Raw genomic sequence first — 27732 nt, forward strand, 5'->3', positions numbered from 1 at the left:
GGCGGTAGCGCGGGGGTTCGGTCCGGCGCCCGGGGGGCATTCGGGGACGGCGGGGCAGGACCGGGGCTCCCCCCGCGCTGCGCTCTCTGCTGCGGGACTTCCTCGAGGGCGTGGGCAGTTCTGCTTTTGCTTCTTCACCTGCTCCGACAGGCCTCCCCCTCTCTGGTTTACGGTATGTAGCTCTTGCCAGCGCCCCTTACCCTCCTTCCGAGCATCTCTCTGCTGGTGTAGTCACATGTTGAGGCTTTGATGCCGTTTAATCCCACCCTCGCCGCCCGAGAGGGAGGAGGAAAATTTGCGGGAGAGAAGTGAGCAACAAGCAGAGCGGCAAGATAGAACAGAACGTGGGGCTGCATGGACGCAGCCCTCCCTTCCTCGCCCGCCCCGCCGGCGGCAGCGAGGAGGGGAGCGGGAACCGGTTGGGCCCCCGGGCCGCGGGACGGCTCTCGAGGCGCGGGGCGAGGCCACCGAGCACGGAAGGGTAAAATCTCTGCGTCGTGGCCGCGGCTGTCCCGCGCGATGGGGGGCTGCTGCTCGCGTCTGCTGCTGGGCCCGTCCTCGCCAGGCGTGGCTCGGCGGCCGCCCGCCGGAGCGGCCCCCCGGGGGCGGCGGGGAGCGGTCCCTGCCCCGGCGGCCGGAGCGGAGCGCAGGCTCCGAGTCACCGGGGGCCGGGCGGTGGAGCAGGGCGCGCTTGACGCGCACCCGCCGCGCTCAGGTACCCGGCCAGGGGAGAACAGGAAAGCGCCAGGAGGAAGGACAGGTTTTGTGCTTGCTCGGAGCATGTGGCTGTAGGTGGTGACAAGCGGCAGAGAGGGTGGCCGGAGCCCGGCCAGGCCTAAAGAAACGGCCTTTCCGTTAGGGAAGGCCAATGAAACTCTTTAAGGAAACAAGAAAAAATCCGCAGCCAGCTCTCGCCGTGTACTTGGTGCTACCCGAAGGAGCCCTTTGCCGACGTGAAAGCATGGCCAGGCTTTCTCAGGATTGCAAGAATCCGGGCAAGGGGGCTGAGCACAGGGCATGCTGTCTGTGCCATTCTTCGGGAAGGGCAGAGCAGAGGGGAGATAAGCTTTCCTTATCTAACACCCTCTTCTCTTTGACCATCATCACTAAGGTAACTGCCATTAATCCCAGTGCATTAAGGGTCACCTTGTGCTACCTGGCAGCTCTCCCAAAGGGAAAAAGGAGCACCTAAGAGGCCAAAGGGCTGAAGTCAATGACATGTAAAATCATAGGCCAGAAAAGGAATTTTCAGCTGTGCTGATGGTGCAGCAAAATAGGAAACTATACCCATGTGCACTACAGGTTCATAGGCTGGCTGGCGCTCAGAGTCAGTGAGAGAACCATTTCCTCTATGACCAATGGGCCGCCATAAAGACACACCAGGTTCAGCGAGAATTTGCAAGCACAAAGGAGAAATACCCAGTAGAATTGTCTGCCTTCTCTGTCCAACAAGGGTGACACTAATTATATAACAGGCTACTTTGCAGCTACTGTATTCATACAACTTTCCTCCCTTCAGGCTCAAATAGATCACCACTATCCCCTAGAACCAGGGCATCCTATTTACCATGCCTCTCTAGGGAGGCAAGGGAGGAAGACACTGAATTCTTCAGACAAAGCGGTGAATACAGAGAAAAAGTAGGTAGTACTGTTTAGTGTTAGTAGAACCTTAAAAGAGGAGTGTGCTGTTTTATCAGTATGACTGAACATTTCTTTTTCTTTCAAACACAGGTTAGAATCACAGTATTGTGATATGGTTTTGTATCTGTATTGTTACATAGACCTACCCAACTGGAAACTCACAGCTTTATCATCAAAGCCTTATCATCAAAGGCCTTTGCTCACTGTATTTTATTCTTTACAGTGGTAAATGAATGCCAGTAAAGCTGCCACATTTTCTGCATTAGCAGCCATCACCACCATGTTTTCCCTTCATTAATATCCTCACATCTCCAGCCCTACAGTCACAGGTGAAGTGTTAAGAGAAGTCAACTTGTGGAGTTAACTAAAAGGTTTTATTAATGATTAAATGATCATCAAACAAAAATCAGTGATTCAGTGATAATTAAATGATAATCAACTTATGATTAAGCAATAATTGAATTACAATTAAACAGTGATTTAATGATGAGTCAACAGTAGTTGATAATTAAGCTGTAATGAAATGGTAATTCTAAAGGATTATTTCAGTAATGATTTAAACAATGATTCGGCAGTGGTCAAACACTGCTACTTACTACACTTCTAATAGTTAAACTGTAGCTGAATAGATGAATGTTGCTAACATACAATGTTGTTTTAGGCTGGATGTAAAATCTACTTACCTTATTATATTATAGATTTAGGAGTCTCTCTGCCCGCATGAGTAACCTAAAGAGGTGCCCTTACTTTTGAGGAGACCACAGCCAGGCAGCCCACGGCCATGCAGGACAACTCAGTAGGCTCAGGACAGCTGCAGACACCTACAAGCATGAACAGATTGACTGGCAGACAACCCTCCATTGGGGTGTGCACAGCAGGGCCAGCTCTGGCAGTCCTCTATTTGTCTCATCCCAGCTTGGGTTCATGCTGTTCACTCCTGACAGGATGTGGCCCAGGCTCCCTAGTTCCTGAGGAGACATGGCCTCAATGCAGCTCTCACTGTTTGCAGAGCAGGGCTCGTCTGTGGGTGACACCTGAACCCCAGCGCTGATCACTCAGTCACAGCGAGTGCACCCATTGCACGTACCCAAACCACAGGTACACAGAGGAGGGCTTGAATTCATTAGCACATTGGTCTTCCAGAGACTGTGAAATGGTGGGTTTCCTAGCAAGCCCCAAGAGCACAACTGCACACAGGAATTTGACTGGAAGACCTGGGGCAGAAGGAGCTGTTCCACAATAGTTGTGCTGGGATACTTAATGTAGTTTCTGGACAGACTGCTCCAAAATCAGGAATTTTTCTTCCTCATCTGTTCAGATTGCCTTAATTTGCAGGGAGTTGGTATTACCACATCTAGTGCCTGTTATTTTTCAACAGCTATTCTAGATAATTTACCTGTGGGTTATCGGTATGGTTAAACCATAAAATGCCAGTTGTTCATGACCACAAAATCAGGCTGACGTAGGAAGAACAGATTCCCTTCTGTCTTTTATACTCTTAAGCTGAAGACCTGTTAGGGCAGAAATTGCCTCTTGCTGTATTTGTGTACAGTATCTTGCTTGCAGGGGCTCTGAGCTTTAGCAACACTGTGACACAAAGGGTTAAAATACAAATTATTTAAAGCATATTTGATGAGTCAACACACATTTAGCTCTGAGATTCCAAGAGCAGACAGCAAAAGGTAATAGCTGGTGCTATTATTAGCAGCAGCTTTGTCTAATTTATTTTTTTGGGTTTTTTGACAAATAGGGATGTAAATTTTATAATAAAGTGCAAGTAATCTCAAATTGAAAGATCTTGGAAGGCTCCAGGCAGATCTCTGTGGAAAACATGCAGCAGTTTTTATACAGATCCTTACCAAATTCCTTAACAAGGCATCTTCTTTTTTTCCTTTTAAACCTGTGGCACAAAATAAAATGTAAATTCAGACAGATCCAGATTGCATAAATTGTAAAGCCACATAAACCTTTGGTGTCATCTTCTAAAAGACAGCTTCTCGCAAAGCTCCTTGCCTTAAGTCTCTCTATTAAGCTATTACCTTGCAGAACTCCCTTTTCTCCGGGCTGCTGCTTTCCACTCCCACTCGATCTGAATGCTGACTTTGCTGCTTGATTGTTTCCGTGACGCTACACAGCTGGGAGGCAGCCAGGTGAAAGCAAGCAGGTGTTGAGAATGGGCTCCCTTCAGATTTAGGTGGCAAAGGAAAATTAAAGTGAGACACAAGACAGAAGTTGGGGAAATAATTGTAATTAATATATATTCAGTTCACAGCCTGTTTCACTGGTGGCATAGTTTTACCTTCCTAGGACAAGGGAAATGGAGAGAGTATATTCCCTCTGCCACATCAGTGTACCCCACCTTTTAGTTCATTAGCTCTCAACTGTGCTCCCGGGGTTTCTAGGGGTTTATGAGCAACCTGCAGTAAAATGAGAGGGGCAGGCCAGCCTATCAGTAAGTTTACATTCAGGATTTAATTCTGCAGTTCATAGCATTTCCTAGCAGGGTGACTCCTTGTATGTCTGTGCATTTTCAAATGCACAGGTGCTTAAATTCCATCTCCTAGGGCAGGAAAAGTGTGTTTTCACTGACAGGCTCTGAGGAATGAGAGATCAAAATACACAGCTGCGACATCAATACACTGTGTAAGTCCTGCAAGGGGCCAAGTCCACATCCTTTCCACCTTCGGAGCCACTTTTCTCAAGCTTCCAGCCATCACTAACCTGTCAGTCTGTATCAGTGTCACACCTTTAGTACCTAGACCATATGAAACAAAAGTTGGGAGTGTAAGAGAAGTGAGAGATCAAGTGAATCACCAGCATCCCTGGTTTTCACCTCAGCAAGCACCTGAGGTGAAAGTTAATTAAAACAGCCTGGTTTCTTTGACATCCATTATCTAGGAACAACATAATGGCAGCTGTTTTAAGCAGTGCTTGAAGTAGAAGAGGTAGGAAATTTATTTGGTACCTGCTAGTAAGATACAGTCAAAGAACAACAACTGTAAAATGCAATCAAAGAACATTCTGCTGGGTGGAATATTTTTAGAAGCACAGCTTTTGCCAGGGTGGTTTGTGTTTTTGAGGGAACCTTACTCCCAGCCTGTCCTCAGAGTGATGGTCAGATTGGTGGATACTTTGCTTCTACTGGACACTGGCTGTTTTCAAAGCAAGCCTGAACACATTGTAGAAATGTTATCTGTCACTTGACCCAGTAAAAGCTGTCAGAAAACAAGAGAAATTGCAGATGAGAAAAGCTGGCCATCTGGTCAGCTGGATCGGCTCATGGTAGGGACCTTGGGTTTCAGAAGCTGAGAGCAACTGCACAGCAGCCAGCTGTCAGCATACGTAAATGAAACAGGAGACCTATGTGGCTCTTGATTTTGTGATGCTTTCATCAGTTCCTAAGAGGCAAGCAGGCCTGTTTGCTGGTGCACTAACAATACTACAGCCAAGACAAAGCTCTTGTCTCTGCCAGAGAGGTCTGGTTGGCATAGGAGCCAAGTCCTGAGGATGCAGCTTGTCCACACAGTGTTAAATTGGGGTGTAGAAACATTTTTCCCACAAAAGCTTGAACTTAACGTGCCACTGTCAGATCAACACACAAGTCAAAACTAAAATGTTGTAAACAGCATTGCTCGTACCATCATTAATGAGGTGGGGACTGTGACAGTTAGCTTTTCCATCTCTTGCCCACAGAGATGACTTCTGACCGCGTGACTTCATCCAGCTGTTTTTAGGTCAGAAAAGGAATGGCTTTTCCCATTAACACTCAAGTGTGGTTAGGCAAAAAGGAACCATTTCATACTGTAATCATACAGGAATAATTATGGCCTTGTCTCACAGAGCAGCCAGTAGAGACAGATGCCCTCTCATACATTAGTGATCCAGCAGCCTCCTAAAATGTCACAGCTTTGAAACACCTGGGAATACTTGTTCTAGGAGTGCCTGCCTGCAGGAATACTTCTGTAGTGAGGAACCTGGAGCAGACAGAAAATCAGCTAATGCACTAGCATGGCAGACAGTATTCTGCACCTCAACAAGGACATTACTCATTTTTTTACTCTTCCTCAGTGCAAGCAGAGGTCATTTTTTTTCTGAACAGCATAATTCAAGCCAAGTAATTATGGGACTAATACAGATGAGAAGAACCAGGTGGACCGAGTGTTTCTGGAAGGCATCATCATCATTGGTATCTGAGTGAAGAAACAAGCCAAGTAAATAGCTTTCTGTTGGCACAGCTTCCAAATGTGTCTAAGCAATGGCTCAGTACTACACAGAATATGCATAAAAGTGGCATCCACTGCAAGTACTTACATGGTTGCAAAGTAGTTGCTATTCAGGATTCATCTAGGATTTTTAACAGCACTATAAAGTCCAATTGTAATTCATGCACTTCTCCTCCTCAAATAGAAATGCCAGAACAACAAGCAATACTTCCCCACCTCCTGCCCCCACTGTGGCCTTGAAAAGGGAAAGAAGTGTGACAGTACCAACAGCCTCTGAAAACCATAGCTGTCTGCAAAGTCATACCCATCTTAATAACTAGAAAAGAGCTTAGCCAGAAACTATGGATTAAAGTCCTGCAAATAAAATCAAACTTCACTTCTGCAGAAGCAAGAAACTTTTGCTAGATTTGGATCTCCTGGGTTACCATGTTACAGACAAAAAGTGGGGAGGTCAGTGTGTCCCATCTTTTTCAGATTCTTCAGCTTGATTTGGCATGAACTGGAGTATTTGGGTCACTTTAATATGCTCCTGACTATTTTTAGCCTCTGTGGTTGTTCCACTCCTCAGTGAAAACGGCCTTTTCCTCTGGAAATAAATTGACAGAGAGTGAGGCAGTCAGTGTGAGTGTGAGCAGCCCAGGAGGCGAAGGCAAATTTGGAGTGAAGCAAAAGTGGCTGTTTGGTGGCAGTGACTTCCAAAACCAGAATAAGAGCTCTGAGATCTTGAGTTGTGTGACTGATATGGTGGAGGCAGGATAAGTCAGGAATGCCTATGAATGTGACACTGACCTTTGTGGGTGACCTGTCTGGTATTTCAGAGTTAGCTACTTCCTTGTAGGAAGCCAGGAGATCCCTCCTGAGAGGATGTTGCTGCTCAACTGTGTGCCAGGAGCTGGTACACCAGCAGATGGAGTGCCAGTATTACTCCCAGCAGGCTGGGAGTCCACCTGCAGGGACTTGGGAGGGACTTGCTCCTGGTTCAGGGCAGCCTGACCCTCGAGCAACGCGGGCTACAGAAGCAAACTTCCCCTCGATTCATCTGGTGAGGTCTGCAGCCTCTTCCTGCCACTACAGAGAGGACAGGATGCCTATTTCTCCGTTTTCAGTAGAAGGTGGACAGAGGGAGGAGGCCTCTTGCTTGCATGGGGATTACTATTGCTTCATTGTATAGAAGAACTAAACTCCCTTCTAGCTTTTCTTCATCTCCTTTTCCCACTGTGGTCCTCACTTCCAGGTTTGGAGGTCAAGCAGCAGTGATGCCAGCAATGCTGCTCGTTGTAGGAGGAGGCTCAGAAGTATGCCAGGCCGAGCAGCAGAATATGGTTCTGCAATTGTGTGTCCCATTAATGGTTGTAACTGGTTAGCAGAAAATGAGGAATAAAGGGAAACCCTGGATTTTGTATGGCTGAATGAATGCATTTAAATGCCAGGACTTTGTTTCTCATGGATTTCAGGTGCCTATGTGTCCTGAGTCATCATGGCTTGGGTCTAGTAGCCAAAATGCACACCTCAGAGGTCCACTGATGCAGTACATCCAGTGTCTATGAAACAGGATTTTGTAATCAGGGGGAAAAAAAAAGCGCTACATGGGAAGACACTGCAGAGTCTTGGGCATCAGTGTGTAACCTTGTTACTTCTATTTAATTACACCAAATCTTTGAAGTCTTGTGTTTTTGTGAATCATAACACAGGGCAACACTGATACCACAGTCTGTCCAAGGATGGTTTGATGTCTCAAAGCATGAAGTTCCCAGTCTCTTACAATATTTGGAAGAACTCTTGTACATTTAACACTGGTCTTAGTGAAAGCTGTTTGATGTAAAGCTGTCACATACCCATATGGCAATAGGAAGCAGATGTTGGCGTTTTGGTCTGGGAGTGCCACTTGATCGTCAGAACACAGTGAAGGCAGAAGGTTAAAAATGGGAGAAACTCCACTGAATGGTACACAGTGAGTTGTGGGGAGGGCATGAGTAACTCAGCTCATAAGGAGAAGGAATGCAAAGTAAAAGGGAGAGTCAGACAGCAGATTAAAAGGAGAAATTGCTGGCACAAGAAATTTCATCTGATCAGCCTGATTACCCTGATTTTGTGTAAGCTTCTGACAGCCAGGCTGTTGGGTGTTCATGGCAGCCCTGAGAAGCAGAACAGAAAAGCCAAATACTGCAAAAATTCTTTTTTGTGAAGGTGGATGTTTGCTTAAAGTTTGTGTATAATATTTATATAAATGTTTCAGTTTTGAATTGAAGGCATATAATTTTAAATTGCAAACTAGCAAGTTACAAATATGAGTTAATAGTCAAATTGCAACTTGTTAATCTTGCTGTGACTATTTCACAAGGTCTAGAGGGGAGGAGGCATCTGAGAGACACACACATATACGCATTATACTTAGTGTACACGTGGCCTTAGTGAAGGAAATTGGTATCCTTGTTACCTTGCCTCACAGTGGGATGTAAGGTGAAAGAGCACGCGTTTGGAAGCGTGTGTCATTCCCCTGAGGTACAAGTTTTTCTCTCAAATATGTGCTAGGCTAAGATCCAAGAGATCTGGCTTTGGTTATTGGCTATGACCTATGTCTTACTATATCACTGTGACCAGATAGTGGTACCTAAGTTCTTTGCCTTTAACAGAAAGGGATTTCCACATGTGCTACATCCATGTTGCCTGTTTGTTATGCATTTGAAGCATAGTAACACAATGAAGTCCAACCTAGCAGAGTCAGATCAGAGCTTGTGCATGCTGAAAAGAGAACTTTACTGGAATCGTAAGTTTGGCTCACCTTCCTGTAGCCTCCTATGGCAATTTGGTGATGGCCACACCACAAGACTCCTCAGAGGCCTTTTATTTTGACTTGCTTAGTGACTGGCCCTTAGCTTTCCATTTCCTCAGATCATGGTCTTACCATCCCAACAGTTCATATTTCATTAACCATCTCTTTTCTTCCTCTCTAGGCTTGGACAAAATGCACAAGTTTGGCAGCCACTGACCCAGCGATACCTTGCAATCCAGAGAAGGTATGAGGGCATGAATAGAGCAGGAGGGCTCTCCTGCAGCAGCCATGTTACACCAAGCCTGGCAGCTCTGTGGGAGACGGTGTCGATGGTCCAGCCCTTTTGTCCATCTCCTTACACTAACCATGTTTACATTTGGTGTGCTCACACCTTTAATTTGCCACCGGCTTCTCCACTCATATTTCTATTTGCGGCGCTGGCACCTGAACTCCATGAGCCAGGATTTCCTGGAGCAGAACCAGCAGGAGGGCCAGGCCGCTCTCCAGTACTTTGAGAAGCTGCAGATCCCAAACACCTCTGAGGCCTCTGGCAGTGACGCCTTCCAGCCCTTGCTGCTGGTCACCATTATCACTGTGCAGAGGCGGAATGATTTCCACTATGTCTTGCAAGTGGCCTCTCACTTCCACCGCCTCCTCCAGAAATGCGGCGCGCGTTGCCGTGGCCACCGCGTCCTCCTCTGTAATGTAGAGAAGGACCCTGGTAGCCATCAGGATGTCAGGCTGCTGAGCAGCTTCTTTCCTATGGTCAGTCGTGACAAAACTGGTGGGGACCCTGACCCCAGAGTGAACCAGTTTGAGAAGGAGAAGCAGGACTACATCTTCTGCCTTGAGCAGTCGCTGTTGGTGTACAACCCAGAGTACATCCTCATAGTGGAAGATGACGCTGTGCCGGAGGAGGAGATATTCTCTGTCTTGCAGCATCTCATGTTGGCTCGGTTCTCCAAACCGTATCTCAGAGATGCGCTCTATTTCAAGCTTTACCATCCTGAGAGGCTCCAGCGCTACTTCAATCCTGAACCCATGAGGATCCTCGAGTGGCTCGGCCTGGGCATGTTCCTGGGTCCCCTGCTGAGCTGTGTGTACTGCTGGGCGGCTGGTCGCCCAAGCCTCAGCTGGCCCATTGTGCTGTTCTTTGCCGTGTACAGCATGGTGCTGTCGGAGCTGGTGGGCCGGCACTATCTGCTGGAGCTGCGCCGGCTGTCCCCTGCGCTGTACAGCATCGTGCCCGTCACCGAGTGCTGCACGCCCGCCATGCTCTTCTCTGCGCCGGCCTCGCGCCGTGCCTTACGTTACCTGCGGGGGCTGCACTGCCGGCAGGGCTTTGCGAAGGACATTGCCCTCTACTCGCTGCTGCGTGCTAAGGGGGAGAATGCCTACGTGGTGGAGCCCAACCTGGTGCGGCATGTGGGGATGTATTCCAGTCTTCGGCTCAATGACAACCCGAAACTTCTATAATCCTTTCACTGCCTTTCCAGACACCAGGCTTGGAGAACCTGCTGCTAGGCTGAGAGGCAGTGGGCAATCGCAGATGTTGTGCTGTTCGCACTGTGACTCCAGGTGGACAAGGTGAAATTCCCCCCCACCCCCATAAAAAAGGTTTCTTAAAACATATGTACATGCAGACCAAATTAAATATATACTTTGAACTAATCACTCCAGGGGAGGATTCCCATTGAGGATGTGGATTGTCCACTCTCCTTAATCACTCCTAGGGAAAAGCTTTCATACCATTGTGAACAGCTATACTGCCTACTCTGCATTGGTTGAAGTCCTCACCTTAGGGTAACAGAAGCATTGGATAAAGTGAATGTTTCAAATTTAACATATTGAGGAGGAAAAGCTCTTCTTTTCCCGTCCTCACTAAGGTCTGATCCCTGACCTCTGTCTGTATCAAAGCTGCAGATTTGAGTGGGCCTTTCAAAACCAGCAGTGCTTTATGTGTACTTTCCCACAAGTTTCACCTGGATTCTTCACATTTCAAAATTCAAGGTCTCTATTTACTATTGTCTCCCCCTGCAGATCCTAGCTGCACCTCCACCCTTCCTGCTCCTTCCTGTTCCTATGGAACGGAGGCTCTTAAAGCTTCTGCTGCTTCATTTACTATGTTATTGAAGCTGACCTCTTAAGGTAGGAACAGGAAAGAATAATACAGCTGGGTCACAAAAGCATGTTTTCATTGATAAGTTACAGGCATTATACACACAGGGTGGCTGCTGTGTTGGTTGGCATCACTAGTTGTAGTGGATCAGGGTCATTGCCAATCGCTGATTTGATTTCGGCATTCAACATGAATTTATCTTGACCTCCTGTCAGCATAGAGGCAAAGGAAGTTGTGGAGGTTGTGGAGTTGTGGGATTGTGGAGCATCCTTCCTTGGAGGTCTTGCAAGACCCGCCTGGACATGTTTCTATGTGACCAGATCTAGGTGAACCTACTTCTGCAGGGGGGTTGGACTAGATGATCTCTAAAGGTCCTTTCCAACCCCTACCATTCTATGATTCTATGAAAGGAAAGATCAGATCAGGAGCTGCTGTTGTGCAGGATCCTTGTTTCATTTGGGAGCTCAGCCTAAGTGGTTCGTTCACTGCTCCTGGCAGCAAGGAAAATACCCATAGGTAGCAAAGCTAGCTGTTCCTCAAAATCAGCAACAGCATCACAACGTATCAAGGGGCCTGTGCTGATAATGATCCTTTAACTTAATGTGCTCTGCTTGTTAGGCATTTGTGATGGTACTTTGTACCACAGCTGTGGGCACAGTTAAATATAAAACCACGCAGATGACAGAGATCTCCAGGACCTCAGGATCTGGATAAACACCAGCACCAGGATGTTTATGTCTGATGAAAAGCCCACCTTGACTTTAGTGAGCTTTGAATCAAATTCAAAGTTTGGTTGAACTGTTTTTGAAAGCACATTCCTAACTTTGGAATGAAGCAAGTACAGTGGGGTTTGGTTTTGGGGTTTTTTTTGGTTTTAGTAAAGAAATAGCTCTAGTTTTAAATTTTCTTTGCCCCAGTCTCTCCCAGGCGATTTATGTCTTAAGTTCTTAATAAATCTGATTGTAGCTGTGAACGACATAAAACTCCTGAGAGGTGAAACCAAAGAAAGTTGCAAACCTCCAGCTGTCAGTTACCCACACGACAAACACAAACACCTAATGCAAGGTAGCCAAGAAACGGCTTCTCAGCACCAGAGAAGCACTTTGCTCTCTTACTCATCACCTCCGATACTTCTACAACACTTTCGGAAATCAGATGTGAGTAAAAACTTCTTGTGGACTCCATGTCATTCCAAAGGCAAAGCACCTCTCCTGTCAGAGGACACTGGAAAAATATCATGGGCAGAACCACTATTTCCTCCCTGCTGCTGAAAGTAACCCCAAAGATGCCAGAGTGGTCACACAACAGCAGGTGTGACTTGTGATAGGGCAAACCTATCCTTAGGCTTTACTATATAACATAATTAAGATGGCAGGATGTAAGTGTCATTGTATGTTTGTTCCACTAAGTGCCTGCGCCTGCAAGAAAATACAACTTGTTTTTTTATGCATCTTCAGCTGTGATTGTTTCAGTGTAGTGTGCTTTCTCTTCACTCTTTTTCTATCTTTGTACTATAGACATCCAGGGTAATGGCATGTTATTTTGATAGGGATTATCCATACTCATTCTTGCAGAGAAAATCTCACAGGAATGGAAAAGGGGGGAAGGAAAATAAAGAAACCCTAGAAATGAAACCAAATAACTATGTGTGGTTAATAAATGTTTTGCTATGGGAAATGATTTATCCATTTGTCCCGAAAGTAATTTTCTTTTTTGGGCAATAGTACTTTATTTGTCACCCCAGGAGTCCAAGGAAGGTCAGTAATTTCACTGAACTTCATAGATGAAAATTAAGAACATGAATTTGAGGCATCCTTTCTGAACTGGAAGACAATTGTCAAGGCATAAGAGATGAGAGCAGTTGACTGGGAGACCAAACTATGCAACTTGAACTTGTCAATGAAAGAGTTTCAGATAAACCATTGAGAATAAACTCCTTTCTGCAAGGAGCAGGTCAATAAATTCTTCAGGTCCTTCACTTAAGGAAGGATTTAAGAATTTCCTTAAGTGTCAAATTCACCTTTACAACAGAGGAGTGAACCTGCTGGGGTCTATTTCAGAGTTACTGAGATAGATACCTGCTCAGTGCTCACCCTGCCAATCTCAGGCAAGTGTTCCTTCTTCTACTGCCTCTGAACTTTCTCAAGTAGATTGATTTTTGTTTCTGTGTTCCGTGCCACATTTTATTAGAAATGAGAGGTCAGAGAAGCGTACTTTTCCCTTAGACCAGCAAGTGGGAGGCTATTGTGAGTTCTTAATTCCTACTGGATGTTGTTTAGCAGTTTGGGCTAAAAATGTGGTTTCAAACACAGAAGCATTTTACATTTTCTACCAGGGGAGCAGACTGGATTTGCCATATCTCAGGCTACATAAGTTCAAGGCCTTGCATTAACTCCTTGAAACATGGTCTTAAGAGTTTTATTGACATTAAAACAAACTCAGCGATGAAGGGGAAGTTACTCAATTAAACAAAAAAACTACCTTTGTTTTCAAAGCATGTCCAACAGAAGCATGATTCCAGCAAAACACAAAACATAAATTGATAGGTCTCTGTTAGATTAGAAGCCCAAGAGGGTTTTCCAACTGCAGTAGCTATTATTGTCTTACTGAGAAGGCACTGCATTTGAAGAGAGAAGGAAAAAGTCTTCCTCTTGAAAGTGAGGAGGGGTGAATTGCCAGATTGGGTATTTCAACATCAATTTGCCTGGATGCAGGGTGAGTTACTTTTTTACTAAAGATCTTTACAACCAAGTTTCTACCAAATAGACAACATTGATATTAAAACTCTGTCTTTTTTTGTTCTTTTTTTTCTGTATGTCACTGTTTGTTTTCCTGACTGGCAGACCCATCTCTTTCCTTATTACCTTTAATGAAGGAAAGTACTTCATGTACCTCTGGCACAGATCTAATAATTCAGATCCTACAACAATTCAGGTTGAAAAGGTTCAATTCCCCACTCAAAGCAGGTCTTGTTGACTGAGTTGCTAAGGCCCTTCTCCAATTAAATATTGAGGCCTTTGAATATCAACCTGAGATAAAATCAAGCTGAAAGTACTGGAATTTAACCTTAGTTTACTTTTGCATAGAAAGGCTATACATTTCACAAAATGAAAAGGTCATTTTCTGTGGGAGACAGTTGTAGTTGCAAAAGCACTGTCAGTTTGTCTCCCAGGGTTAGAGTTTCTTTTCTGTGTATTTCCTCACCAGCTTTATAGATGTGGTACCCAAATTCAGCAGGTGGCAGGGCCCAGCGTGTGGTTCTCAATAATTTCCAGGAAAACATATATCTGCCAAAAGTGCACACAGAACTAGGTATTCCGTGGCCTGTGCTTCCTCACTGTACCTACCTGTCTCTGTTGCTAAAGTAGCATAATTTCCACAAACTATCTGTCCTGACAGCTTGTGCTCTGAGACGATGCGCCCTATAAGCCAGTTTATTCATACAGCTGTAGGCTAAGAGTCAGCAGTACCAATGTCTGTTTCCAGGACTGTTCTGCATGGCAAGCTATGCATGCCATATTCCCAGCTGTGTAACCACTGGTGATTTTTGCATGTTGACGAAAAAACATAGCATTTTGTTTTCTCACCCTGCTAGTAAGCCTCTTGCCAGCCGTGTACTCTTCAGTGCCTGCTTGCTCTTTAAATTTCTGCCATGGTGTCCAGGGTTGCTCCAGAAGTGCAGAAACCACATCTGTGACAATGTTTTCAGCCAACTGGTCCACTTCAGACATCTGTTGTAGTTTGAATCTTCAAAATGTATGCCAACATTAACAAGCAGCAAATAAAGGTGCTTTGTGGGGGAACTACGTTCTGCTCAGATAAACACGTAATAAACAGTTTTAAGTGCCTCTCATTACATCAGCCAGCTGTTTGCCTGCTTGCTGTTTTAAAACCAAAATGTCAACCAAAAGGCAGAGATCAGGGTCTTTACTGCAGCTATCTTAATGTCCTGTTACAGGTATTTTGCCCAGCCACTGGCAACCTGATTTGAAGTAGTATTTGAAGTGTGCTATCCCCACTGTTGAAATATTACAAGGATTTTGGGGTTGGTAACAGTAGTGTTACATGCTTGCCTGTTTCTCATTCCAAGTCTTGGTGTTTCTTGCAGTCCAGCTTTAAGATGCAAAGAACAAAGAGCAAGCAAATCCCTGCCCCCACACAATTCCCTCAGTGCTCTTGTCGGGCCTGAGTCTGTTCTGCCCAACACCCTCCATACCCTCTGTGACTTACGTGTCTGCAGACACTGCTGTGATCTCTTTCTGCGAGGTTAAAGGCCAGGCTCGCTGCATCAGGGTGAGGGCTGTAGGTGAATGGGAAAAACAAACCACTTAATAAACAATATCTCTGATTAGATAGGGATGAACAAGCTGGACTTTGAGACAGTTAAGCAAGACTGCAGAGTACAGAAAACAGGAAACATCCAGCACGGCCTGGGGAGGTGAGGAGGAGGTAGACTCCACTCAGCTGGAGTCTGCTCTGAGTAGACTTTAACCCCATCACGCAGGCAGCACTCTCTGGGGGCACACAGAGCCAGGTGTTTTTCATGTGGATGCATATTATACTCAGGCATTCTTCCAACTTCCAGTGGTTTTTTCCATTCCATTTCAAACCCTTTTACAGGCCTGACCACATACAAAAGTGTTGATGAGATTCATAGTAACTGAAGTGCAAAGAGAAGCTTTAACTTTCTTTTTTTTCTCTCTTGGTGATTATGTAATCTCTGAAATTGCTTTATCTGTTTCTTTGCCATCTTTCTTTCTCAGATGTAAGCTGCTTGTATCAGAATCATGCCATAGCCAAACATTCAGCCTCTGTCCAAGGAATGCAGCCACCTCTACCAAGGGTGCTCACACCAGCAGACAGCCAGCCTCTTGCTAGCAACAGCCCTATGGCTGCATCATGTTACTCTGGAAGAGGCTTAAACAAAATAAGAAACCATTCCAAAAGTACTTGGGTCACAGGCAACCAGAGAAAGCTGGCAATACTATGAGTTCAAACACTAACTCAAAAAACAGGTCTATAGCTTGGATAATATGCCAGTTTTGCCATGGCATAATTAGTGATTTGATTCTTTTTTTTTTATGGGGCAGGTTAGTTGCTTGGTTAAATGCAAGCATACTGCATTCCCTTCATGATGTAAGTTTATTTAATTTGTCATGTAAGGATATACAATAGCACTATAACCTAATTTTTAGAGGTGTGGATATCCCCAGGCTATGATTACATACCTGTGATGATGAAAGTATATAGTCTTTTCCAGTGTCATTTTAGTATCACTCTACTATGAAATTCTGAACAGTTTGGTTAGTATCATGGGTCTGCATGTACACAGTGCTGAGCTTTACAGTGACATTCTCTAGCGTGATTGGTCATTCCATATTCTTACCTGAAAAAGGTCTCATTCCTGAAGTACATGAAAAAGTTAACCATCATGTCCAGTCACTTTTTTTTTTTCCCCTCCTCAGTCCTCAGAATCTCTGCTAGGACCTGTAAACCTAGTACTTGTAGTGCTGGATATTGGCTCATAAAGCCCAGAGGGGCACATACTAGCCAAAACTCAGATGGAAAGACATATATATATATATATATATATATATATATATATGTACACTTCTGAAAGAGTTAAGAACACACAGTGGGCTGCGGGGGAATATCTAAGGTGATTTCTAAATGTCAGGCACTATTTTTTTCAAGAAGACTCCCCTCAGCTTTTCTCTGATAACCTGTAACACTGTATCACAGATGATACTGGGAAATAAAAGCTTCCAAGTACTTTCCAATCTGTGACAGCATCAAACCAAAGCAGGAATGACAGGACTCAACTCTAATGTTCTCTGTGGCTCTGAAGAAGGCCACTAGTATGATACCATCCTGGTCTCAAGAGTATCTTAGATAATGTATTTAAATATTTTTTCATCCACACTGGATGCCTGTGTTTGTGGTAGAGAAAATTTAATACAAAGTGGGGTTCATCTTTCTGCTAGCATCAGGAAAAAGGAATATAAAGCAAACACTGCAAAGCAAGGAAGGCCTTATGCCCACGTGAGCTGCCACAGCATTCTGCAGCAAAAAGGTATGGATCAGGAAGGAGAACTTTAAAGAAAACAACACAAGCACAGGGCCTTTAACTGGACTGTGTCCTCAGCTTTTTCAGAGGTTTCTCTGTTGGTGTCACAGAGTAGCAACATGTAAGCTGCTAAGGTTGCCTGCAGGCACTGTCCAGGGCACACAACTCTAGAAGAGACAGGCTTGAGGAGATGCCCTAATGAAGATGGTGTTGCTCAGTGAGAGGAGATATCAGATATCTCACTGTGTCCATGCACAGGCTAATGGTGTCCCTAACTGAGCCAAACAAATGGAGAAACTACGTCATTCTCCAGGCAAACACTGGGTCTTTGTGGTAAAGATATGATAATGTCCAAGGTCACAGAGCCCATGGTTGCACAGGATATGATGTTTGCCTAACATTCCCTATGCTGTGTTTCCCTCTGGGAGTGCTGACCTGCTGTATGGCAGGGGGAAAACATTAAAACATGAGGAAGTCTATCTACCTGGGTTTGAGAAAGAGCTATATTGTTAGTTCATATAAACAGATGCTGATTTACTGTTTACAGAGCATTAGCACTTTTCACAGAAAGCTTTTGCTAAGCAACTGAGAAGTTTGTATGTCACTGTGATATGGGTAGGTGTTTCAGAGTGGTTTCGGTGGAAAATTTGGCTTGCACTTGTGCACCCCAATGTGGGCACATTTCTTCTGATAACCACGTTGTCACAAATACACTGCATCAAAGCAGATCAGAACTTGGCAGTTTCACTAACCCTGATACTACATCATTGCAATTTGCCTTTCCATATACTAATTGCAAAAGGAAAATATCTATCTGTGCTAAATTTTCCAGTGAGGAAAATCAGCATAACACTTAAGAAGCCACTGAAATGATAGGAACTCAGGTTAATTAAGTATCTGTTGCATTGGTTCTGCGTTTTGTTTTCTACCTTTCTTTTCCTGCAATTCATAGTTTCCCAAGTATAAGCTTCCAGAAGGTCTAACCCTAAATGGACAGTTATGCCCAAGATCCCTGCAAACAATCTCCATCGTTCCTCTTGTAGTCCTTTTCAGTCTATTATAGAAAGAGGACTAACTTGAAATAACTGGGAAACATCTCAGTTTCACAGCATCATGAATGGCATTATGTGAGTGTGTGTGTGTGTATATATATCTATGTATATATATATAGGGGAGGAGAAAGGGGAGGAACACCAGGAGTGAGGAGAGGTGCCATTGGTTGTGGGTGGTTGTGGTCTGCGAGCCAATGACTGACCTGGAGCAATGACGTATCCCCAACCAGCCGGAGGAGGAGGGAGAATGAAGGAGTGGAGAGGAAAAAAAAAACTGTCAAGAATTTTATAAAAGTAAGTGATTAGAAGGACCCGGTCTCTTTGCCTGCAACCACCTCACCAGAGGCTTGTAGCAGCAGAGGCCCTGTCCACAAAAAAGTAAGTGTAATCGTTTATTTTCTAAATTGTAAAGGTGTATCAGCAGCTGTTTATCTGTGTGTTTATCTGAAGTGGGCTTGGGGAGTTGTGTGTTGGGGTTTGGTTTTATTTTTTTGTTCCAGGAACAGCTTGCAAGAAAAAAAGCACTCAATCTTTCCACAGTGATCTTCCAATGTGGCCCATTTGCTGCTAACATGAGGTTTCTAACTTAGCTTAGTCACTCAGAACTCTAGGACTAAGTGAATCCTTAGCCTAAGGGGACTAGAGCAATAACAGACCTGCGTTGCTTTCTGCTGCTTTCTTTATGCTTGTGGAGTGAACAAATTTCTGTTTTGCAAGGAGAAGAGAGAGTGACTGGAGAATGCAGCTGGTCTTGACAGACACCAGTGCTGTCAGAGGTGTAATTATGTGTGTTCATTGTGCAGCTTCATGTGAGGTATTAGTGCAGTAATGTGGGCAAGATTCTTCATCAGTGAGATGTAAGGTAGTATGCAGCACAGGAAACTGAAAGGTGCTCTTGCATTGGACTGTAACTTTTCAAATTGTGAACTGCGAGGTTCAGGACATTACTCAACAAACTCAAATCCTCACTAAGTCTGTGATCTTCCATCACTTTCTCAACTATCCCCTGTGCCTGGCACCATTTAGCCCACGCAGAACCCTCACCACTGCTTCCCTCAGCCTCCCCCATGGGCACCACAAAATTTTAATCCTCTTGCAAGTCTGACAGCATCATTTTACCTTCTCTGAGAAGAGCCCAGCCCTGACAGAGAAGGGCCTTCACCCTAATGACCACTCTTAACTTCCAAGAAACAGTCTTGCCACTTCAGCCATCTCCAGCCACCGTGAGTGCTCCAGGAGTGAGTGAATGCTCAGCACTGACTGCAGAGGCCAGGTCCCTGAGTACATAACCTCCTTTCATACTTGCTAGAGAGATGAAATGGGAGTACGTTTGCTCAGGGCTTGAGCATAGCTCTGAGACCAATGAGGGAATCATGACAGCTAACTGCAGGACTCACATACTCCCATCCACTTGAGAAACGATGTTGAAGCAACATCCCTAGACAGAATATACAGGTGAAGGGAAAAAAACTCTTGTTTCAATCCTCATGTTAGAGAGCAAAACCCAACCAGACAACTACTGTTGCATACACCCCAAAGGCCCTATCAAGATGGTGAGATTGCTATGTCAATCTAAAAACCTGCTTTTTTGAGGGAACAGAAGTTTGAGTATCTCTTTTGTCCCATACCTTTGATGCTTTTTAGAACCCAAGAATGAAACATTATGCTATACTAAAACCTTTATTCCCACTGCAAAGATGAGGGGCGAAATGTCCTGTTCTTCCCTCAGAGCTCCCTTCATATGCACAAGAAGGCCTGCTTCTACTTCAGCTCTGTACTCATATGCAGGGTCATGGTGTAATGCTGGCAGAAAGGGACATCAGGAAGTCCATAGTCCAACCTCCTACTCAAAAGCAGGGTTAGACACAAGGTCAGATCAAGCTGCTTATGGCTTTGTTCAGGTGGGTCTTGACAGCCTCTAAGGACAGAGACACCATGGTCTTTCTGTCAATCTGCTCCACTGCTTGGCTGTCCCAAAAAATCTTCATATGCAGTCTGAATCTCTCAAGTTTCAATTCATGCTTGTTGTCTCTCACTCTCCTGGTGCATGCCACTGTAAAGAGCCTGGCTCTGACTCTTTATCATCTACAGAGTATTGGGGGTTGCTGAGAGGTGCCCCCGAAGCCATCCCTGCTTGAGGCTGAATGAGACCCAGATCTGCAGCCTCCTCCTGGCAGAACAAGTGCCTCAGCCCCTAATCTTCTTGGTGGCATCTGCTGAACTCACTTTACTTTGCTGATGTCTTTCCTGTACTGCAGGATGGATGCAGTACCCAGATGGAATCTAAAGAGTGCTGAGCAGAGGGAGATCATCCCCATCCTCCTGTGGCTTTCTGGGCTGAACCCCTGCTCACATCCAATGCTGTTGGCCCTCATTGCTGGCCCCTGTTTGACTCACTGCCTGACAGGGCCCTGGGCCTCCTCCAAAGAGCTGTTCCCCCATCCCACTAGTCCTGGTGGTGTCACAGCCCCCCAGGTGATGGTTGGGCATTGTCCTGGCTGAGCTTCATGGTGCTCTTTTTGGTCTCTTCCCAGCCCTTCCCCTGTCCAGGGTTCTCTGGATGGCTTCCCAGCAATCAAGCATATCAGCTGGCTCTGCCAGCTTGGTCTCATCTGCAGGCTTGATAAAAACGTGCTCTGTCAGCAGGATGGGACCAGGCTTGCCCAGCGCTCATACCCATCATACCTATGCTCAACTAACCAGACTTAGTTAGAAATGGCTTTCTAATGTCTCTGTAGAGAACTGAGACCAACAACTAGATTCATCCACTGTAATGAGAATATAAGGTGCATAACTCATTATATGTCTCTTCTACACATAGAAGGGTGAATGAGGAGTAAATCCAGTCAAGTCAATACTGTGCCTTCATAGAACAGGTTACATTTTTCAACATTCTCCATCCTCCCTGTCAATTGCATTTATCTATTTACATATGCAACTTCTGCTTCTTCAAATCTTGCTCTGTGGAAGCAGAATTTCTTGTGTTTGTAGCGCAGCAACATGGACATGTGGTTTGTATTGCTAATTGTCAGAGATGATGTTGAAGGGCTGTGTTCACTCGAGCAGGAAAACTTACATGCCTGGGTTACAAACTCTGTTTTGAGAGTTTGGTCCTACATGTTTGGAACTGATTTTGTAACAGGAATGAAGAGACCCAAGAAAAAACAGTTTACAGATTCTAATCCAATCTTTCCTGTCTGCAGACCAGCACTCAGATGAGATTCTCTGTAAGATTAGAAGATGCCAATCACTTCAGGGGGTTGGAAGGAAAAGACACCAATGAAGTATTAATGTTTTTAAGATGACCTGAAGTGCAATGTAACAGTTTGTTTCTTGGCTGTTCTGCCCTTTGCTTCTCAAGATTAATATTAACAGGATGCAGTGCTTGTGTTGATACCCATGAAGATCTTTCCCCTGCAGTCTTTCATTACATTAGCTGACATAAACTTCAGACTACAGCAGCACAAGGTCCCCTTTCGCCTCACCCCCACCTCCTGCTGGTCACAGGCTGGAGGCTGAACAAAGAACTTTGTTTTCTTAAGAAGCTGCTGAAGCCTGACAGACACTCTAGGTAGCCATAAAGCTGGGGGCTTTGTCCATTCTGTGCACTTTTATTCCTTTGGTTTTGCTTCCACTTACAAAACCGTTATGTAAGCAGTTACCACAAAGAGAATACATTATATTCACACAATGTCAAATCACTGGAGCTTGTGACACAATGGTATTAGCCTGCAGCCTAAAATGGGCAAATAAAATTTCTTGAAAACCTTTAGTACTGAGGCAACTCCCAGATACTTTTACTGAGAACACAGTTCCTCAAGCTTTTACCTGCCTGGAAAAGTTATCAAGTTTAACAAATAAAGCAGAATAATAAGGGAAATAGAGTTTGTTTTTGGAAGAAAGAAATGAGCTGCCCATCTTGGGCAGGACCTGTAAGGTGAGATACCCAGCTCTTTACGGGGGGACACTAATGTTTCTGGGGATGTGCTGGGAGCTCATTCTTTACAGGGCAGCCGTATGAAGTGTTACTGACACTAACTCTTCTGCACTCCCCTTTAAATGCTCAGAGCAGTACCTTACAGCAGAGACACTCTTTCTGAGTCCAACAGGGAAGATCCTCTGAGATTATGTGCCTCATGAAAGAATCACACAAAAATAAAGTGTTAGATCCTCATTCTGGATGTTAGAGATATCATTAGCTTTACAACTGCTCATCTGCACTTATTTCTTCACCGTTTCATTTCACTGAACATTTTCTTCATTTTTTATAGTTCACCAAGGCCTTACAGATCATTTTGAGGAGCCTTTTGGCAACTCTCCACCTACCCCTTCACACTCCATGAAATATTTGCACAGAAACTGGGACAAATCTGCAGCCTTCCAATTCATCATCGTGCAATTACATCGTATTGTTCCAGTCTCTCAGAGTACTCACTTGCAACAGCACTATCCACTGAAAACTCCCATCTCCCTATTTTGACAACTTGCTTTGAAGGCTGGTTTTGAGTGATAACTGTCTCTTTGTTATCTTTATGCAAACACTAGAAACAGTAATATGCAACTGACACTAGTCCCGTTGCTTATTGCATTGATGGAGAGAAAGTATGCCCATAATAACATGAGTGACTGATGTTCAGCTAGCTGGATTAAAGATTATCTGCCTACACCTACTCATACTGTAGCACACCTCAAAACTGCGACTCTGAATCCCATTACTGATTTAACAGTTCATTAGGTTTGACCTTGGATGAGATCATATTCTTGCCAGATCAAAATTTTCTAGTCTTTTCCACAGAAACTGTAAACTACTGGAGCAATTCATTTTGCACAGCTGTTTACTTAACACTGCTAAGGTTTTGACCAAAGTGCTTACAACACTATTACAATGGTGATCATAATAACGAGTCAGTTTCCTATTTCTAAGAGACATATAAGACAAAGAAAGCAGGTAGGGGACAAGAAGGGTTACAGGTGAACTACATTAGCTATACAGCATAGACCAGCTCTTCAAGTTCTTTTAGGTGGGCTAAATAGGATCAGAGGTGGGAGTGACCGAGTTGTGGTCACCACAGCAGAAGGCTGCTTCCCAGAGCCTTGGCCACAGGCTAGCATTCAGAGAGAGACCTGCAAAGCCTCCTTCTGCAGGACCTCTGCAAGTCATTTCAGTGCTTGGGAAAGGAAGGAATCCTCTCTTGCTTGACACAGTCTTCATCATATGCTCCTTCAAACTCCCTCTAAACCTAGAATGACTCATCCTTGACAAGTGGCATAGGATGAATTCCAGTCTCCACTCACAACAAGGTAAAGCAGACACCTGGATGCTGTACCGGGCTGGTCAGTGCTGGTAGGCAAGGCCATGTGAATCTTGCTCAGTTGCATTACCAATACCGAAGTACCCTCAACTATAAATCAGAAATGGAGATTGACACAGAAATGGAGTTGCCACAGCACTGTGATAGTGCTGTTGCCAGAAAATTTTGGCATGATTTGGCATAGCACACCAAACTCCATTGATGTTGGCATCTACCCTATTGTGAGTAGCAGCCAGATCCCTGATCCTCTCTCCCTGCTACACCCTTCTGCAGGGACAGCAAGACGCAGATTCCCTGGCAACTTAATATCTGAGTGCAGAAAAGGAAGGTGGAGGCCTCGGCTTATCTGGGGAGATGTATTTGCTGTCCCTGGTACCTAATTAAAGGAGAAATTGCATGTTCTCACTCCCTTCTAAGGCTGAGTTTGGGAACAGAAAATGCAGATGTGGCCCAGAAGTCTGCTTCTCTGAGGAAAACTTGGTATTGGACATCTTTTGTGTTGGTTTTAATGTGTCTTTTTCTTGTCCATTTACCACTCACTGATCAAAACATGGGTGTTGCTTTAGCAGCAGATATGGAGGGGAGGGAAGTGCAACTCAAGGCAGATGGGTGGGGACAAAAGGTCAATTAGACACAGTATCAAATAACTGAACTCAGGCCAGAGAATGGGTGAGGGGCATTGTTAGGAAAGGTGTGAAGGGGACCAAAGACCAAAGAGTCTGCAGAGTCAGCAAGTAGTATACTTGTTAGCTTGGTACAAGTTTTTATGACAGACTGACCTGTTAGACTCTGAGCAAATCTGTAAAAAGGCAGTCTTTCCCACTTTTGTTCTGGAAGGATGTAGCAGGATCTGGTTCCTGCATTCCTCTCTTCTAGTTTTGCCAGACACACAAAGCCAAGAAGAACTTGAATGACCTTCTGGGCACGTGCCCATGAAAACACAGACTACACAAGCACCGAGTGCCAATCTCCAACAGCAATACCCCAGTGGTGTCTCTGGTTTGGTTTGTGTACATAGTCTCCTCCAGTTTGTAACAGCAATTCTCTTCCACAGATAAGTCAAGATGACCCACCAATTCCCAGCACTTTCTGCAGAGCAGAAGAAAGCTCTTTCAGATATTGCTCAGCGGATTGTGGCTTCAGGAAAGGGGATCCTGGCTGCAGATGAATCAGTGGGTGAGTTCTGAACATTAATTGATTGGCAGTATCCAAGCCTTTTTCTCTTAATTTTGCCTCATCTTTCAAACTGGTGGAGTAAATGAAAAACACTTAAAAACTGTTCACTGAGCAGGAACAACTCAGCCAGGCAGTGCTGTGTCTATGGCAATAAAAGGGGGTGGAGATGGGAATCTCTGAAGCCCCAGTTCACTACTTCATGCTTGGGGCAGGAGACCAGACAAGCCTAACACCCCTCTGTCTGACCTTTGTCCACCTCGCCAGGTACCATGGGGAACAGGCTGCAGAGGATCAATGTGGAGAACACGGAGGAGAATCGCCGGGCTTTTCGAGAGATCCTCTTCACTTCAGATGCCTCCATCAACCAGAGCATCGGGGGAGTGATCCTCTTCCATGAGACACTCTATCAGAAAGACAGCACTGGAAAGCCATTTACAGCTCTCATCAAAGAAAAAGGCATTGTGGTGGGAATAAAGGTGAGTACGTGCCTGGCTGGCAGAACAATCCAAACCCTGTGTCCAATGAAAATTGTGTGAGGCTGCACTCTCTCCTGTCAAGCACTTTTTGTTTTGGTCTTCTTTTGTGCTTGGTTTTAAAATCACTAGGGGATCTCTGCCACCATTCTCTGCACAGCTTTTGTACAACTATCCAGAGGCATAATCTGCATTTGACACAGGAACTTTTCAACCACCATCTCCTGCCTACTTGCCCTTAACTGGAATTAAATTGCTCCACTCAGTAACCTAAATCCAATCCCTTCTACATCCAAAAGAGCTCTCAAGCGACTCTCTGCATCCATCAGAACACTGCCCTTTCCTCTTACCCAGTGCACTCCTTTTCTTCCCCTTTGCTCCAGCATTTCCCTTCTTGGCACCTTTGGCGTGTTCAGCCTTATACTTTACTCACAGGCTGCCAATGCAGACTAGCCATGGGTAAGAAGATGAGACTGATCTCTCTTTCTGTAACCCTTCCTGTTTTTCTGGTCTCTGCAGCTGGATAAAGGAACAGCACCCCTAGCAGGCACAAATGGAGAAACCACCATCCAAGGTAAGGAGAGATCTAGAGAGCCTAACTATGACTAGTGCAGCAAAAGCCATGGGGCCGTGACCTTGGCTGGTGCCATGGTCCTTTTCAGAGCTCTGATGAAGGACTGCTCTTGCAGAAGCACTGTTCTTTCACCTGCAGGGCTTGATGGACTGTCTGAGCGCTGTGCCCAGTACAAGAAAGATGGTGTTGACTTTGGCAAGTGGCGTGCAGTGCTGAGAATCACCAGCACAACACCCTCTCAACTTGCCATCCAAGAGAATGCCAATGCATTGGCACGCTATGCCAGCATCTGCCAGCAGGTATCTACCCTAAAGCAATCTCTCCTGAGATGTTCTTGACCCTTCTCACTGCTCCCTGTGATTACATGACAATTATCTTGAAAGGCAGATCTCTGAGAGGGTTTGGGAAAGATGAGGAAGAAGTGCAGTACAGCAAGCTGGCTGAATACTTTTTCTTCCACAATCCCAAAGACCTACCTGTTTTTCTTTTCTTAGAACGGCTTGGTGCCCATTGTGGAGCCAGAAATCTTGCCTGATGGAGACCATGATCTCCAGCGCTGCCAGTATGTCACAGAAAAGGTAAGACACTTGTACTCCCCTTCTCCCCTTCACATATCAGTAGCTAATCCTACACAGAGTGTGTTCGCAGATCTCAGAGTTTTGACTGAAAAGATCCTACGTAATTGCCTCACTAAAGTGAGTTGCTCACAGTCAAGTAATGACTTAATAGTGAAAGTGAGAGCAGAATCCATGCTTTTGGATTTCCACTCAAAACTGCCAATGTACGCATTTTGGATCTCAAAAATGCACTGGGAACAAAACCATTTCATCCCCTTTCAGTGCCTCAGTTTGCAGAGACAAATCCATATGAAGACCATATGAAGAGTGGTATCCTGGCCATCTCTGAAGCAGTAGTGTCTTGGGGGCCACAAGCCCTGCAATACATTTCACGAGAAATCAAATTCCAACTCGATGATCTCACGCTCCTCAGGAATGAGCTGCCTTTCCACAGCAGGCTGAGGTTAAGTTTTGAGCTGAGGTCTGTATTCACTCCTGTTTTCAGGTCCTGGCTGCTGTCTACAAGGCCTTGAATGACCACCATGTCTACTTGGAAGGCACACTGCTGAAACCCAACATGGTGATGGCTGGGCACTCCTGCCCCAAGAAGTACACCCCTCAGGATGTGGCTGTTGCAACTGTCACTACTCTCCTCCGTACTGTTCCTGCTGCTGTTCCTGGTGATTCCTGATTCATTCCTATGTACCCACTCACCCTGCCGCTCTTGCTGGCTTTGCTCCTGCATCTGACACCTCTGGCATGTAAAGGTCAGGGACTGTCATGGTTGAAGCACTCTGTTCCTAAGCCTCAAAACTCGTTTCTTGCAGGAATCTGCTTCCTGTCTGGAGGCCAGAGTGAAGAGGAGGCTTCTGTCAACCTGAATGCCATGAACCAGTTGTCTCTGCCTAAGCCCTGGAAACTGACCTTCTCGTACGGGAGAGCCCTGCAGGCCTCTGCCCTGGCAGCATGGGTGGGCAAAAGCGAGAACAAGAAGGCTGCACAGGAGGCCTTCCGCAAGCGGGCACAGGTACGGGACTTCCCCCAGTGCAGGGAGGGGCTGCTCACAACGAAGGGAAATACCTTGTTGCCCTCCTAAGGCTTCTCTTCTTCCCGCCCCAGCCAGTGCTTCAGGTTCACCAGAGATGTTATTTTGTTGGTTTTGCCTTGCCTGCTCATTCCCGCGGTCTTCCCACATCCGTCTTTCTTACTACAGCTAACTTGGCTTCCCCTCCTTTCTGTTTCTTTTCAGATTAACAGTTTGGCTTGCAGAGGGCAGTATGTCGTGTCTGGGAAGACTGATGCAGCTGCCACGCAGTCACTTTTCACTGCCAGCTACACCTACTGAGAGTGCAGGAGCCTTCTGTCATCCTGTCCCTCTTTGCAAGGCGCAAGATGTTAGGAAATTAAACAAAAACCAAAGAAATATAATTTCCCTTACGCTAAACAAAACTGGGGATAAAATGGATTACCTTCCTCTTCACCCTCCACTCCCACAATTTACCAAGGCAGTATTCTTGTTTCATCTGCCAATTCCAAATAAGGGGATTTCTTTCTACACAACAATCAACAGCTGCCTACGAATCATGAACCCGTTCTATCTCTGGTTTAAACTTAGCTCCTAGAATAGAAGACAGAATAAGTAGTTCCCTAGCAATCCAAATACATACCCTTTCTTGCCCATTACCACGTTTTGCAGCCAAAATCCTCAATTACAAAACCCGACTGTGACTTCAATCGTGGGAATAAAACAGTAATTGAAAATGAA

At 45.2% G+C, this 27732-nt stretch overlaps 2 protein-coding genes across 5 annotated transcripts; both read left to right on the forward strand.

Moving 5' to 3' along the window:
* The first annotated feature begins 150 nt into the window (after nucleotides 1-150).
* ALDOB (aldolase, fructose-bisphosphate B) lies at nucleotides 151-27732 on the forward strand. Of its 4 annotated transcripts, none has more exons than XM_062017867.1 (10): nucleotides 151-172; nucleotides 8819-8881; nucleotides 24242-24363; nucleotides 24628-24839; nucleotides 25356-25410; nucleotides 25549-25709; nucleotides 25905-25988; nucleotides 26473-26647; nucleotides 26795-26994; nucleotides 27217-27732. In XM_062017867.1, exons 3-10 carry the CDS (start codon nucleotides 24252-24254, stop codon nucleotides 27310-27312), a joined length of 1095 nt encoding a protein of 364 aa, XP_061873851.1. In that variant the 5' UTR covers nucleotides 151-172; nucleotides 8819-8881; nucleotides 24242-24251; the 3' UTR covers nucleotides 27313-27732. The 4 variants fall into 4 exon arrangements, with proteins under 4 accessions (XP_061873851.1, XP_061873853.1, XP_061873854.1 ...); XM_062017869.1 differs by lacking the exon at nucleotides 151-172 and adding an exon at nucleotides 464-481; XM_062017870.1 differs by lacking the exons at nucleotides 151-172; nucleotides 8819-8881 and adding an exon at nucleotides 18083-18169.
* On the forward strand, nucleotides 8868-12511 carry PGAP4 (post-GPI attachment to proteins GalNAc transferase 4). Its single transcript, XM_062017865.1, has one exon. It carries the CDS (start codon nucleotides 8926-8928, stop codon nucleotides 10111-10113), a length of 1188 nt encoding a protein of 395 aa, XP_061873849.1. The 5' UTR covers nucleotides 8868-8925; the 3' UTR covers nucleotides 10114-12511.

Source organism: Colius striatus, chromosome Z, assembly GCF_028858725.1.
Source record: "Colius striatus isolate bColStr4 chromosome Z, bColStr4.1.hap1, whole genome shotgun sequence".
Lineage (NCBI taxonomy): Eukaryota > Metazoa > Chordata > Aves > Coliiformes > Coliidae > Colius > Colius striatus.

Coding starts and splice junctions, on each gene's coding strand:
- PGAP4 (XM_062017865.1), top strand. CDS start 8,926: ATGTTACACCAAGCCTGGCAGCTCTGTGGGAGACGGTGTCGATGGTCC.
- ALDOB (XM_062017867.1), top strand. CDS start 24,252: ATGACCCACCAATTCCCAGCACTTTCTGCAGAGCAGAAGAAAGCTCTT. Junction 25,710..25,904: donor ATGCCAGCATCTGCCAGCAG/GTATCTACCCTA, acceptor TTCTTTTCTTAG/AACGGCTTGGTGCCCATTGT. Junction 26,648..26,794: donor TGTTCCTGCTGCTGTTCCTG/GTGATTCCTGAT, acceptor CGTTTCTTGCAG/GAATCTGCTTCCTGTCTGGA.